Here is a 15,452-nt window from a genome sequence, read left to right on the forward strand (position 1 = left end):
GAGTGCAGAACAAATGCTAAGTGCTTGTTCAGAGTGGGAGAGAGGGAGAGAGGGAAAAGGGGGAGAGGAGGAGAGGGAGAAGGGAGAGAGGGAGAGGGAAAAGGGGGAGAGGGAGAGAGGGAGAGGGGGAGAGAGGGAGAGAGGGAGAGAGGGAAGGAAAGAGAGAGAAAGACAGAGAGACAAAGATACTGAGGGGGAGAGAGAGAGAAAGACAGAAAGTCAGAGAGAGAGACAGAGAGAGACAGAGAGAAAAAGCGAGAGCGATAGAGAGAGAGAGCGATGGAGATGGAATAGTTGCGGTCCCTCCTCCGTCACATGCCCATGGGGTGCTCTTCGTCTAAGAGGATGGTGAATTCATGTCTCTGCAAGAGAACACAATACAGCAGAGCATCAGTAACATGTGAGCAGAGATCGAAGCCAAGAGTGAGGGTTCAGTTCCTCTCTCTCTCCACCCGGAGACGTCCTGCTCACAGAGCGGGGAACGCCGAGCGCTGCCGTGGCGGCGGTCCTCCCAGGGCAGGCGGGAATAATGTAGGAACGGGGAAAGAGCATCAGGATCCCCGTACAGCGGAGCTCCGGCCTCCATCTTGTCTACCTCTCTGTCTCGTTACTCCGCACAACACTATCAACATAACACAAGCCCAACCCCGACAGGAACATGATGGGAGATCTGCACACCCCGTGTGTTATGTAACAGATCTCTCCCTCTCTTCTCTCTCCTGCTTTCATGTGTGTGTGCGTCTCTCTCTCCCTCTCTACCGCTCTCTCTTTCCCTCTCACCCTCCCTCTTTCTCTTTCATTCTCTCTCTCGCTTCTATTCTCTCCCCTCTTTCTCTTTCTCCCTACCTCTCTCTCCCTCTGCCTCTCTTTCTACCTCTCCCTCTTTTTCACTCCCTCTCTCTCCCCCTCTCTCTCCCTCTCTCCCTCCCTCTCTCTCCCTCTCTCCCCCTCTCCCTCTCTCTCCCTCTCTCCCTCTCTCCCTCTCTCTCTCCCCCTCTCCCCCTCTCTCCCTCTCCCTCTCTCGTAGCTTTGTGCCCTGTAAGTGGCTCAGTTATCAGAAGGAGATTGAACGCTTGTGTTTTATGTGGCTCCTGTTCAACATAACCAGCGGTGGGGTTCCTGTGCTCCTCTCTCCCCCCTGGGTGGAGGTCTGGAGTCCTCACGCTCTGCTGTCTAGCTCCTTCAGCCCTCGGGTCAGCCTAACCGAAGAGGAGAGCGCTTTATTGCCATTTCTCTATCGGAACGAAGCCCTGGGCCCCCACTCCTCCATGGCAGATCCACGACGTTTACAGCCAACGCGCAGCCTGCAACGCAGCTACAATAACACCTCACATTGTTCGCTCCTGGGGGTGTTGCAACATTTGCTATGCATTCATAAAAAGCTTTCTCTGCATTCTGTGTTGCCTTATCTAGAGGGCGGTAAAACCTTAAAAGGTAAAGGGTCGAACGACACAAAGACGGCACATCTTACGGCTTTTGAATTCTTCGAGCATACGCTGTCTGAGTGCGTGTCTTTTACGAGCGCGACTGTATTTCTGGTGTCTGACTCCCTGCGTGGAGAGTTCCCGATGTGCACACTAGTGGGCGTCCTTGAGAGAGACGCCCTCAGCCCCTTACCTTCACCGAGTGCCACGGAATCCTCTGGGAGCGACCTGGGATAAAACACGCCTGCTGAACGACTCACAGGTCTGGACCGTGGTAGCAAACAGAAGGCCTCACCTGGGCTTCTCCATGGTGTCCTTGGACAGGTACATGGACCAGTAGACGACGTTGAACAGGGCGAAGGTTAGGGGGAAGAGGATTCGGGAGTACCGGTCGATGGGGCTGGTCCCGGCCAGCTGGGGGTTTGCCGGCACCGCGGAGCCCTGCTGGAGGAAGATGGGCACGGTCCCCTCACTGGGGGCCATGGAGTGGTTCCTCCTCTTCAGGGTCCCCCGGTGGAAGCCGTCCGGCTGAGGGACAGGGAGGGGGGGGGTGGGGTTAGTCATGTAAGGGTATTTATAAAAACGGAATGTATTCTCTGTGTTTTGGTCCCCCTGCAAACTACGCTCTTGAGACCCGTCGAAACCTCTCTGTGCTTTCGTAGTGATCTGTGAACCGGAGAGGTTTTTGCAACATGTACGCGTGTGTGTAATGCGTGTGTGCGTGTGATTGCATGAGGGTTGCGGTTCGGGCGTGGTGCCGTTGGAGAAGGACCTGATACAGGAGTGCAGAGTTCTGTTAGCACAGGGGGCGACGGACTCAGGGGCACGAGGGCGCGGTTCGCGCCCTAGAATTGACAGCAAGAAAATAAAACTCCCTGTTCAATTAACCGTTCAACTACAGGCTCCGTCTCGCTAATTACTGCCCCGCGGTGAGTACGGATGTCTCTGTACATCAGGGGGGATGTCTACACCCTGCCGCACTCTGACACAATGTGTACGCCAACCAAGGTGTAGATAGACGCTGGTGGGGCCCCCGGGAACAAGGTGCACAGCAGGTAGCGGGGTCCTTATGAAAAGTGTGGAGATGTGACAGCACGGAGCTGTGTGCCGTGTTCACACCAGGGCTATTTATAAAGCTTTGGAGCGCTGAGAGCTCGCGTGAGGCAGATCCCAGCCTGACACCATCACAGCGGCGTGAGGTATTAGCATAAAAAAGAAAACCGTCATCTGTGAAGACCACACTGAAAACTTCTTATCATGGGAGCGGGATGTACTTAAATAGAAATAGTACTTAAATAGAAATAGAGTGAGAGAGAGAGAAGCTATGTATGGATGTGTGGAAGGGAACTTGCCTATTTGATTTTGTAAACAGTTCAATTGGATCTCTGACATATTAAAAAAAACTGATTTACCCATCCCACCAAATAAAAGAAACGAAAAACTAAGGGAGTGGTCCTGAAACTTGTTAGTTCACTTTCTTAACCTCTAATTTTCAAATACAATAACATGTTGGCGCAACACATTCTGCACACATTCAAAGGGTGCCTACTGCCACCACACCGAATCGTATCCCCATGTGAATTCTGAAGAGTTTTTGATACCCTCACCATAAATACTCTTCATGAGGTGATGAGGTCCACTCACCGAGTTACCAAAAGAGGATGACTACTGAAGAGGCTGAAACGTACACATGTGACTAAACTCAACGCTTTCTTACTGTTTTAACAGCGTCTTTAGCATCCGGAGCATCAAAAACATCTCCATCACCTCATCACCTCATCACCTCATCACCTCATCACCTCATCATCCACATCACCTCATCACCTCATCACCTCCATCACCTCATCACCTCATCACCTCATCATCCACATCACCTCATCTCCTATAACATCTCCATCACCTCATCACCTCATCACCTACATCACCTCATCACCTCATCACCTCATCACCTCATCACCTACATCACCTCATCACCTCATCACCACATCATCCACATCATCTCATCTCCTACAACATCTCCATCACCTCATCACCTCATCACCTACATCACCTAGATAACCTCATCACCTCATCTCCTACAACATCTCCATCACCTCATCACCTCATCACCTACATCACCTAGATAACCTCATCACCTCATCACCTACATCACCTCATCACCTCATCACCTCATCACCTACATCACCTCATCACCTCATCACCTCATCACCTCATCACCTACATCACCTCATCACCTCATCACCTCATCACCTCAACACCTACATCACCTAGATAACCTCATCACCTACATCACCTCATCCTCCACATCCTCCACATCCTCCACATCCTCCACATCCTCCACATCCTCTCGAGCTCTACGCCGGCCGCTCACCAACGCCCCGTCCTCGTCCTCCTCTGCGATCATCTCCATCTCGTGAAGCTTGGCCTTCTGCTTCTTCAGGCGGTGCGCCTGCCGGGTGGCGAAGTAGTTGACCGCCGCGAACTCGATGAGCGCGGACGCCACAAAGGCGAAGCACACGGCGATGAACCAGTCCATGGCGGTGGCGTAGGCCACCTTGGGCAGCGACTGGCGGGCGCTGATGCTCAGCGTTGTCATGGTGAGGACGGTGGTGATGCCTGGAGGTTTCGGCAGGGGTCACGGGACCAGCATGGGTGGACAGAGCCCAGCACATGGATAGAGATAAAGAGATGTGAGATGTTTGTAAATTACTACTACTAATAATAATTAATATAGAATAGAAAAGAAATATTCATGTTTTGTAAATTAATATAATAATAATAATTATAATAATAATAAGTAGAAAATAGAAAAAAATATTCATGTTTTCTAAATTAATAAAACTAATAATAATAAATAGAAAATACAATTTAATTCATGTTTTGTGAATTAATAATAAATATATAAAAGAATATTCAGGTTTTGTAAATTAATAATAATAATAATAATAATAATAATAATAATAATAATAATAATAATAACAATAATAATAGTAATAATAATAATTATAAAAATGCAACACAAAAAAAAACGATTCTTCTAATTTATGTGGGTGCATAATTAAATTAAAGTGTAGCAAACAACTTTGGCAGGTTCAGAAGGAAGAGACCAAGGGAGGAACGTATGTGACAGGACGGCAGAGGGGAGGGCTCTGTGTTGTACCAGCGACGGTGCGGGCGGGAACAGACTCCTTGTTGATCCAGAAGGACACCTGCGACAGCACCACCACCATGATGAGGGGGATGTAGGTCTGGATCAGGTAGTAGCCCAGCTTCCTCTGGAGGAGGAAGTGGACGACCATCACCGAGTAGTGACCTGAAAGACAAACAGCGTGGCTCAACCGGAGAGGAAGAGACAGACAGCGGACAGAGGGAGAGAGGGAGGGAGAGAGAGAGGGCGGGAGAGAGAGAGAGAGAGGGCGGGAGAGAGAGAGAGAGAGAGAGAGAGAGAGAAAGGGAGGGAGAGAGAGGGAGAGAGAGAGAGAGAGAGAACACAACACACAACATGTGCCCTTGACCGCCCTTGAAACGCAGCGGCTGCTGGCAGATGTACAGTTGCCCTGCTGCCAGGAGGAGGGGAACAGCCCGCTGACATGAGGCAGTACATCTAAAACAAAGGAGGCATGAGGGGAGACGGGGGGGGGGAGAGACAGGGGGAGGGGGGGAGAGCCGAAGGAGAGGGAGGCTGCGTAAGAGACCCTGTGAAATGGTGGGGAGGAGGAGGAGGAGGAGGAGGAGGAGGAGGAGGAGCAGGAGCAGGGACGGGACACTGCAAAGGAGAGAGAGGGCATGCAATGTCACTGTGTCAAAACACATGCGCGCAGACTTTCGCCTGAGCCAAACACATGTGCCTTCACATGTGCGCTCTCTCTCTCTCTCTCTCTCCTCTCTCTCCCCTCTCTCTCCTCTCTCTCTCCCCTCTCTCTCCTCTCTCTCATTCTGTGTCTCTCTGTCTCTCCTTGAGGTGTCTCTCTCAGCCCTGCCACCAGATAGAGCTAGATCGGCCCACAACGGGGAATACCATTGTTTCTGTTCTGAAAAAAGGAACAAACCCCCCAAGAAAACAATGACAAACCACATTCTCCATCCCCCCCTCCCAAGACCCTCCTTGACCGAGCTCAGCAGGTCTCACGCCCCCCCCCCCCCCCGTGACTCCTAAGCAGGTTGTCTGACCCCACACCGCAGCCCTGGACACTATACCATCTCAGGCAGAGAGCCGGCCCCTGTGGGCGGTGCTGGAGGAGAAACGGACACTGGGAACCACTCTCTCATTTGTTTCAGGAATTCGTTTTTTAAACAAATATACCTCGAGGACTTTGAGGAGCGTGGCCAACTCAACCTGTCGCTTTAGAACGAGGGAGACACGCGTGTGTAATGAGGGGCCTACGGGTCACCGCAGCGGGACTCACCGGTGTTGGACTTGAAGACGGTGCTGGAGAGCGACTGCCCCACCAGGTCGTACTGCAGCAGGCTCATGGACTCCGTGGGGCAGTCCACCGAGTGGATGGGGCCTTTCCTCCAGGTGAACACGATCTCGCGGTTGGTGTAGGCATCTAAAGAGGCGAGGGTCAGTACACGTGTAATTGCACTTCCACGAGGCACCACCTCAGGATGACTGGGAATACTCACAGCTCCCGAACCGGAGAGGACAGGTATGGCCGTCCATTGGGAAGTCCATGAGCCGCATTGGACAGTCTCCGATGACAGTCAACCTGAGGCGTTCCAAACGAGGTCTGAGTTATACATGTCAGGGTAATGGGAGTTGAACCAAGCCGAATTAGCCGTTTGTAACTCATCCTATAAGCATATGTAAATATTGATACCACCGCTCCAAAAAAACAAACACACTAGATATACCTAATCCTATACTTCACACAGAAACACACACAATTGCACACACGGAAACCGACGCACACACTATTAAGAGGTACCTATCCTATATTTCTCACACATATACACACACACACAAACACACACACACACACACACCAAACACACACACACACACACACACACACACACACACACACACACACACACACGCGTCCGGCTCACTTCATGGTGTAGAGCACAGTTCCATTTTGCATGATGCGGAACATTTTATTCGGGGTTGTCATGTTGTGGGCCAGGGATTTCTTGGAGTTGCGGAAGAAAGTGTCTGGGGTCCAAATCTTGTCCACCATTCGGTTGTTAAGACGCAGGATTTCGGTTGGCCCTTCGAACTTCAGCCTCTCGTCCACCCACATTTGCCGGAAGAACATGTCCATGGTGAAATCCTGCAGTGTCAGGAAACAGTGGTGGTGTTTGTTATTCACTTGAATGTCCCTCATTTATCCTCTGTGGTTAATTAAGTTAATTAATTTAATAAATTATTTTACATTTTATCTTGTGGTGTACATGTTTGCTACTTCCATGTCTAGATTGCCTCTGAAACAGCACACCCTTATAAGTGAGTTTGACAGTTCCACTGCCATCCGATTACAGCAGAAAGTCTAAACATTGATTGGTGGTGGTGGTGGTAGAAGCAATTCACGACGGGAAGTCTTTCATAAAATCATTCAGCAATCCTGCTTCGTGATGCCTTATTGATCTGCAGGCCGGCAATAATGCCGTTATGAGGATGGTCAAACACATTAAAATTCATTAGGCAGTAAGCCCTGAAGCTCATCACTTCCCACCGTCAACAGGCCCACATGTTCCCAGGTGACAGCAGAGAGACACGTTACCATTTCAACATCTGAAACCGGTCCAAAGCTGGTGACGAAGAAGTCTGTCTTCACCTCGGTTATACCTCCTGTTAAGAGTTAAGGGTTCACACTCACAGCAAGGCACAGCATCGGCCTACACAACATTTTGTGTCATTCAGATTTATTTCAATGTTTAGGCAATGTATCTGAATTGTTATTTTATGAAATTCAGCCTCAAACCGTTATAAAATAATTAAACAGATATATAAAGGGTATTTACCGCCAGAGCCGGGACGCAGTCTGTTGTCGTACCCCTCCAGCAGTCGGTCCAGGATCGCAGTGATGTTGGCTGAATGGCTTCCATGGACACGGCCTGTACTGATATGAGACAAACGTGTTATCATTTAGTTTAACAGGTAGGCATAGTTGGGACTCAAGTAAACCTATGTTTAGAAATAAAAACAACCTACTTTGCCCAACAAATGAAAGTAAGCAGAATGAACAAAGTCATTCTGAAACTTGTTAGTTAACTTTCTTAACCTCTATATTAAAACAAACACGAGGAAAGTGGAAACGCAAACAGCTGACTATGTGTGTGTCTGCACACGGAATGACTTTAAAGAGACGGAAAGACCTGTCCTAATCTAATTAAAGGATCACTAAATCCACTCCTTTTTTAGACAGTGAGAACCATTTCACACTCCAAACTACATTCGCCCACCAGATAAACACCAAAGCTATTTTATCGAGACAATTAGGTTAGTACAACTGCCCCAACCTTTAACGTTTTAAAGATTTAAGCTAAACAAAGTGTGTTTATGGAGGGCAGAAGTCTCCTCACCACTATATTCTTTTCCCCAGCAGGTGGCGCTGCAGGTCCGCCGCCTGACGGACACCCGGAACCGACCTGGACGAAGAAGAGCCAGAGCAGCATGAGTCCGATAATAAACCCCAATCTAGATGAGAAGGCTCTTCTACTCTATTACATCATGCTGCGTCTCCACACCATGACCACTTCTAAATAGATGTGTCATTTCTTGATGCCCAATCCAAGACTTTAGTTAGGTCATATCCTGTGAGGTTTTAGTGAACTATTAAGTTATCTTTTGGGGGTCTGGCAGACGATCGGAGGCTGAGCATCAGCATGTCGGTGCACTTCGAGGAGAGGAGTGGCGTTGTGCCCTGCCCTACCCCTTGGGGGTCGTGGTACCAGACCATGGAAGAGGTCTTCATCGAAGTGAACGTCCCTCAGGGCACATCTGGGAAGGAGGTGAAATGCACTCTGGGCTCAAGACAAGTTGAACTGCATGTCAAAGGAAAGGAGATCATCAAGGTAGGGGTTCTGAAAGATGCACACGTCGTCTGTTTCTGGTCTGGATTGTATTCATACATTTCGTGTGACGTTTTTAAATAGGCAGTGTTTCAAAGCACTGACACGCATGCAGCAGTATGGCTATGTATCGCCACAGTGATTAAAATGCACAAGTTGGACCAAGTGTCACTCTTATTCAAATTATGACTCGAAGTTGCGAAATCATCACTCAAGTAAGCCAGAATAACGTCTCTGGAAATGATCGCTGTACCGTAAACTACATTGTGACCCGGAAGTCCTGGGATGGGTCATCCTCATTTATTATCATTAGTAAATATTGTAGGCCGAGCTGTTGACAAGATAATGCAAGATGAAGGAGAAGGGAATTATGACTGAGTTTCAGATCCAAAACAATAGAAACATGCTTGGCTGAGACCCTCTCAACAAATATATGATTAGGCTTATTGACTCTTTATTCGTAGACTGAAAAAAAAACACATCTACAAACTAATAACTGCTTCATACTATGTTCCGTTATCATCCAGATTGACAATGGGAAACTTCCATAATTAGTTTGTGGGTTACCAAAAAGGCCCAATTGTATATTGTGAAAATAATTGCAGTTGGACAAGCTAAGTAACAGGAAATCCAGGACAGTAAAGGGATTTTGGTAAAATAATATCTTAGTTCTCTCTGTTGACTCTAAGGGAAGGCTTTACGACAGCACCGTTTCTGATGAGTCGACATGGACATTGGGTAGGTGAAGCTCCGGCCTTCCTTCTCCGTTGAACATCCTTTCACTGTGAGCCACCAGCCTTTCCCTCATCACCCGCCCTTTGCTCCCACAGAGGATAAGGTCCTGATTCGCATCGTCCTCATGAAGACCAACCGGGCGGCCGGGAACTGCTGGCCCTCCCTGTTAGAGGGGGACTACTGCGCCGACGCCTGGGTCCAGGATCAGATGCAGAGGAAGCTGACCCTGGAGAGGTTCCACAGAGAGGTCAGTGGGACTGATCCCAGTGAGACTATCCACAAGTTTCCTGGGGTGGTTACTGGAGAAATGTGGGCCAAACATCCGGCCTCCGACATGCCTCAGCTGTGTTTTTAGCTCATCAGCTGGAAGGCTAATCTCATCACTGTATATAGTTGCTCTGTCACTGAACAAAAGGATGTCTGTAAACAGCTCTGGAACGTGTGCCGTTCGAGTCAGTGCTTACTACCAGACTAAATAATTGGTTGAAATCGGAATGATTGAATGACAGACGGCGATTGTTTAGATCAATCTCGTTGTAACCGGTATTAAAACCCACAATACGCGCAAAGCTTCACGAGGAGACGGAAACTTGTGGATAGCAAGTCTTAGCACAGTTGGTACGGCATTTAAGCAATTAGATGTAGCGTGGTAGTTAATGATTACTTTCACATTAAAAGTAAATTACTCCCCAGGAAAAGGTGCTTAATTTTAGCAATAAACTTAATTTATTGTAATGCACTATAATACCAAAAGTACTTGTAGTAACTTGATATAATATGTAATGCATGTTATTTCTCTCGTGTTGCGACAGAACCCTGGATTTGACTTCAGCGGTGCAGAGATTTCTGGGAACTTTGCTGGCGGTGGCCCTGACTTCTCCAGCTTGCAGAAGTAACCATGAAGGTGTCGAAGTGGTTTGATACATTTGCCATGCTTTTTCTCGAACAAGAACAATGATACCTGCATTTCCCATCTGGGATTAATATCGTCAACACCGTCAGATGCTGCCTTTATACATAGGATGCATTTACAATGGGCAACTCATTGCCATTTAAATAAGCATATAAAATATAGGAATTGTAAATAAATGGTAGGTTTGAGTAAATGAAATCTATACTGTACAACAAAATGCTTTTCAATACGTTTTTTTATTGAAAGGTCCAAGTACATGGGTCATCCAGATGAACTATTTTCAAGTGCGATAATCAAATGCCAAATCCAAAAGTTTTTCTCTCCATCTCTTCAAATTAAAATCCATTCAAATAATGTCTAAAGTTTAATTTTGTTCCAAATTAATTACATCTGTAACCATTGATATAAGGATCATGTCTCATCTTATAGAGCAAGGCCATCGATTAGACGGCCGCCATACATGCTAGGATCATACCTAGCATCACTTAGGGGAGACCCCAACGAGCTCAGTTTCAAAACAAAATTAAAAGTTTCATTCACCTTGGGTAGGAGTGTGCATTGAGGACAGCCGAGCAACCTAGGGTGGGAGTTAAGGGTTTTGGGCCTGATTTCTTGGTTTCGTTTTTTAGTTTCACAAAACCCTTCTCCCTCCTCTTCCACATGGTGGACTGAGGACCTAGGCGGTTCTATACTTTATTGCTTAAAAACCAGCAACCTGTTCCCGAGAATAACCAAGTATCTCAGCACAGATTCAAACAATAACATACTGTACACTTGTGTAAGCGTTTCAAATCCGCAAAAGAAAAACCTCACTAGATGGTAATTAATGAATTTCACATCAAGTCGTACCGTGTTGCTTCACAAAAACAATGAGTTTCCCTTAAAGAACTGCATCATCAATAATGAAGTTCTGTAAGGGAAAGTGGGAGGGTGAGCGACCAGTTACGGGTAATATTTCAACCATTTTCTTTAGTTAGTAGTCTAATTAGGAGGTCGCCCACCACGGCGTCCCGAGGTCTTAGCATACGGTCTCGGGGATGGTGGGGAGATGAGCGATCTTGTAGTAGCTGGGCTTCAGCTGCCGCTGCGTTCTCCCGGAGATGATCCAACGGAGCCTCTGGCTGTTTGGCTTGGAGCACTTGGTGGTGGCGTACTCAGCCAGGCATTTCCCAGCCAGCTCCCTCACACAAACCAGGTCGCCATCTCTGATCTGCAGGAGGAGAGAGCCCATCAACACACACTCAACAGGGCATCTCACAATAAGCAATACACGGCCCACGATACCGATAATCAATATATTGTTAGACAATCCTATAACTATGAATACAAAATGACTGAAAAAGATAAGTGCTGGATTTCTGTCTTAAGTCATCTGTTTAGAGTGCCTTTTTATTAATTACAATATCGATACTTTGTGCCAGTGTCTAGATTCTAATATTGCACGAAGAATGGTGACGATATTGCGCAGTATTGATATTTTGTCCCATACCAAATAAAAGAAACAAAGTCAATAACACTATCGGCAGCATATTAATGCTTAAAAATGTTGATCATGTTTCACATCCTGATCCCAGTAGAAGATAAGCTCCCCTAATGCTCAGCTTAGTTTTCTTCTGCATCATTCGTGATCAACAATGAATCCCTTGTTCCAGTAAGGGGCGTCACAATGGTCCGTGGCGCCAACAGAACGGAGAGACCCGGAGCATGTAAACAACTCTGGGCCACAACCCGCTGGCCGAGAGTAAAGTGATACTGTGTTTACTCACATTCAGTTGTTGCTGAAGACTCTGCAGAGCCTCCGCTATGGTCTCCACATGTTGTTGATCGTGTTGCTCTTCAGCCTCCAGACGCAACAGGGCCAGAGCCAGCAGAGACGGCTGCAGAAAGGATTCAAAGAGCATTTTAGTCCACATTCAATGCAACCATGTCGTTTAAGAAACACAAGAGTTTAACAGATGCCCACATAATTTCAATTTGGACTCAACCAGGATTATATCAATACAGATACTTATTTAGGAAACATGAAAAAATATTTCCTGGAGTTTCACATTGATTGGAGCGAAAACATCAGATGGTATTCACTGTGTATTTGCATATTGAGGGAGGAAGCCAAATGGCAGACTCACAAGTGCTCACTGCAGAGTCATGTTGGGGCCTATTTTAATACCAGGTGTGATAAAACCCTATCTGACCCTATGGAGCAGGTTTACAGTTCTGAACAGCCGGGTTCGTCAAATTATGCTGCCATATTCCATGTCCAACAATCTGACATTTTGAATACAAGAAATGATAGGGAAAATAAGGCTACCGTACCTTTATTTTAGAGAAGACAAAGGAGCAGTGACAGGCTTTGAGCTGAGCCTCCAGTCGGTCCAGGCTGAGGATCTTTCTGCTGTTAGACAATGTCCATTTGGTCAGTTAACATATCAGGAAAGAGATAACTAGCGGAGAGGCATAGCTAACCTGTTGTTCATTTTGTGCTAGACCACCAAATTGGTGCCTTTAGTCACAAAATGATCAAATGCTATGAAATGTTGAGCTATGCCACCCTACTACTAGGACGTTTTAAATAATATAACATTAAGTTACATTTAGCAGACACTTTTGTCCAAAGCGACTTACAATAAGTACATTTGTCAGAAGAAAAACAATACATCGCTGTCGGTACAGTAAGGCTGTTCGTAGAAACAAGTGCTTAAGCTTTAACAATGCTAGGTTGAGCCATTCCTCATATACAACAAAGATAGTAGAAGTTCTACAATTGTATGTGGCTGAGACTACGCTCCTCGAGAGCATCCTTACCCGTCCGTGCTGAGCTGTGATTGGACCTGGCCGTGGAGGAGGCGGAGGAAGTGCAGGGACGTGGGCGCCTTGACCTTCCAGTACAGCTTCTCCATGATGATCCTCTCCATGCGCATCATGTCCGACACTGTGAAGCGGTTCTGCGTGATGCGGATCAGGTCGTTGGGGAGCGGCACGTTCCTCTCCTCCTCCGAGGACTTGACGGCGATGTAGAAGCAGCAGAGCCCCACGCAGGACAGGTGCTTGGGCTGGATCTGAGACCGGGGTCAAGGACGGCATCGTTAGAACTCCCAACCGGGACGGTTTCAAAGCACAGCTGACATTCTCTGAAGTGAGACAGTAAAAACGCTTGATTTGTGTGGAGTCAGGTGTCCTGATCTCAAATACAGCAGCCACTGTCAGGACTTATGGAGCAAAGCGTGCGTTATTGCCGTGTCCTTTACCTTCATGATCGATAGGAAGCGATCCAGCAGGCTGACGGCCAGGGAGAAGGTCTCCGAGCAGAACCCGAAGAACCGGGTCAGGGAGAGGAGGTCCTTCACTTCAAACTCCCGCAGTCGGGCGGTCATCCTGAGCCCGTTGTCGCTGGCCCCCTCCATTAGCCGCAGGCCGCTCAGCTTGGGCTGGTAGCGGGCCTCCTTGTCCAGCAGAGCCTTCAGCTGGACCGCAAAGGGCGCTGGCCCGGATCCTGTCACCGTGTCAATCATCTGACGAGACGGAAAGATCGAGACGGGACGTGAATACAATTTGAATATATTATAAGATATTCACGTGTGTACTTTTGTGTAGCCCCCTTGCCCAACGCGTTGGAGGACATACGTTCTAGTTTAAAAGAGGATAGGTGTTGTAAATAATGACCCACACCAAAAAAAAAAAAAAGGAACGCAGTCATGTTGACGCTCCCAAATTTCCATTACGTTTCAGTAGGACAGGGGCGTTCCAGATATAACCAGTTCAATATGAAAACACATCCGAGAAGTAAACCCTAACAACAAATAATATCATGTGATAGGACAAAATATGTAACGCATCCCAAATATGTAACCCACCCCATAAGTCTCCGGGCCGCTGTCATCAGAACCGGCCTGAACCGGCCTCGGAAGGGGCGGAGACCAGTCTAGCCAAGCGATTTGATTCAGCTCCAGCGTTTACATTAAACCCCCAGTATCCAGATTGTCTATCTTTGACGTTATATTAAAGTCAACCATAACAGATAATGACGATTAGATGGTGTTTACGACGGCCAGGTCACGCGGGGCCGTGTCGGGCCTTCTGCGTCACGGACCGGGGCCTGGCGCTCGTCACGGACCGGGGCCTGGTCCTCAACATGTCGGGGCATGTCCCTACACTGAGACCCGGCGGAGAACGGCTCCCAAGCTCCTTTTACGGCTTCGTCACGGTCCCACGGCACCAGCTCCATGTACTTACCCATGAGTTTAACCTCGATCATTAATTTCAACGTAAAACCGAGATGTTATAAGGTATTCCAGGACTATAATAAAGCTGAAGTAGACAACTTTCGCCTTGTGTAATCGAACCAAAACGTAGTTGTGAAACACACCAGGCCAGCAGGTTGGTGATCGAAACATCCCGGACTTTGTAAGTCAATACAAATAACTTACTTTACTCAGTACACACATGATAACTGTAGTAAGGTTACGTTCATCACCTCCCGGTATAAATGTAGTAGTTACACCGGGGAGAGGAGGGCGGAGGGCCGGCTTACCTTTCTCAGTAGATGGCTGTTTGTTCGTGGATGAAAAAAATGCGTCGGTGGAAAAGAAGATTCACGTAGAGGTGAAACTAAACAATAAAGCGTCAGTATATTATATCAATAAGAAGTCTTAAGCATGTATTTGACAGCGCCTTGCACACCCCCTACCCTTGGTGTATAAGGCAGTGGGGAAAAGGGGGCTCTTATCCAGTCGGGGCTACCTAAGACCAGCCCCGTGGCCGCGCACAAAGCCACCCGATTGGTTGGTTTTACAAGACGTCACCCGTTCTAAAGTGCCATAGGCTAAGCGGGGCGTTCGGCTATGCATAACGCCCGCCCCTTTTCAGATAGAGGCGGGCTCAAGTCGACGAGGTAGACCATTGGACGTGCTACGTTATCCATAGTGTCCGCCACTGGTTTAAACTGCCGTCGGTCTAGCCTAGTCACGTGGTCAAGTGGTCAAGCTAGCCGTCACTCGCCGCTCAGTAGTCAAGCTAGCCGTCACTCGCCGCTCAGTAGTCAGGCTAGCCGTCACTCGCCGTTCAGTGGTTAAGCAAGCCGTCCCTGCATTTGGAGTGCGCACGTATTCTATCATTTATTGTAAATGCATCAGGCCGTTTCAATGCATTTACCGTAAAGGATAGAATACACGCGCAGATAGGGAGAGTGACTTTCTACATGTGACTAACCCCGGTTTTCAAAATAAGGTGTTCACGGTATATTGTATATAGAACCTGCAGTGCCCACACACACAAATTAACCATTTTTACAGTGTCATTGTATCTGAAACGGGCGTTAAAAACAATTTCTGATAATGGCATATATATATTTGAGACCGGGAGAACCCACC

At 47.6% G+C, this 15,452-nt stretch overlaps 3 protein-coding genes across 3 annotated transcripts; 1 reads left to right on the forward strand and 2 right to left on the reverse strand.

The window, feature by feature from the left end:
- Positions 1-337: 337 nt before the first annotated feature.
- Positions 338-7,619, reverse strand: gabra6a (gamma-aminobutyric acid type A receptor subunit alpha6a; the record flags this gene model as incomplete). Its single annotated transcript, XM_079744277.1, has 10 exons — positions 338-362; positions 1,720-1,952; positions 3,796-4,040; positions 4,585-4,737; positions 5,831-5,974; positions 6,051-6,133; positions 6,477-6,697; positions 7,148-7,215; positions 7,389-7,486; positions 7,579-7,619. 10 exons carry the CDS (start codon positions 7,617-7,619, stop codon positions 338-340), a joined length of 1,311 nt encoding a protein of 436 aa, XP_079600403.1.
- A 431-nt stretch (positions 7,620-8,050) lies between these two features.
- On the forward strand, positions 8,051-10,152 carry nudcd2 (NudC domain containing 2). Its single transcript, XM_079745232.1, has 4 exons — positions 8,051-8,441; positions 9,128-9,176; positions 9,269-9,420; positions 9,986-10,152. Exons 1-4 carry the CDS (start codon positions 8,253-8,255, stop codon positions 10,067-10,069), a joined length of 474 nt encoding a protein of 157 aa, XP_079601358.1. The 5' UTR covers positions 8,051-8,252; the 3' UTR covers positions 10,070-10,152.
- Positions 10,153-10,303: 151 nt separating this feature from the next.
- On the reverse strand, positions 10,304-14,787 carry ccng1 (cyclin G1). Its single transcript, XM_079745231.1, has 6 exons — positions 14,615-14,787; positions 13,332-13,595; positions 12,889-13,142; positions 12,400-12,478; positions 11,853-11,963; positions 10,304-11,296 (listed from the first exon to the last, which is right to left on the reverse strand). The coding sequence occupies exons 2-6, from the start codon at positions 13,593-13,595 to the stop codon at positions 11,105-11,107; spliced, it is 900 nt and encodes a 299-aa protein (XP_079601357.1). The 5' UTR covers positions 14,615-14,787; the 3' UTR covers positions 10,304-11,104.
- Positions 14,788-15,452: the final 665 nt, after the last annotated feature.

This window comes from Pollachius pollachius (assembly GCF_949987615.1).
Source record: "Pollachius pollachius genome assembly, chromosome: 10".
Classification (NCBI taxonomy): domain Eukaryota; kingdom Metazoa; phylum Chordata; class Actinopteri; order Gadiformes; family Gadidae; genus Pollachius; species Pollachius pollachius.

Coding starts and splice junctions, on each gene's coding strand:
- ccng1 (XM_079745231.1), bottom strand. CDS start 13,595: ATGATTGACACGGTGACAGGATCCGGGCCAGCGCCCTTTGCGGTCCAG. Junction 13,143..13,331: donor GCTTCCTATCGATCATGAAG/GTAAAGGACACG, acceptor CCCCGGTCTCAG/ATCCAGCCCAAGCACCTGTC. Junction 12,479..12,888: donor TCACAGCTCAGCACGGACGG/GTAAGGATGCTC, acceptor ATTGTCTAACAG/CAGAAAGATCCTCAGCCTGG.
- nudcd2 (XM_079745232.1), top strand. CDS start 8,253: ATGTCGGTGCACTTCGAGGAGAGGAGTGGCGTTGTGCCCTGCCCTACC. Junction 8,442..9,127: donor AAGGAAAGGAGATCATCAAG/GTAGGGGTTCTG, acceptor GTTGACTCTAAG/GGAAGGCTTTACGACAGCAC. Junction 9,421..9,985: donor TGGAGAGGTTCCACAGAGAG/GTCAGTGGGACT, acceptor GTGTTGCGACAG/AACCCTGGATTTGACTTCAG.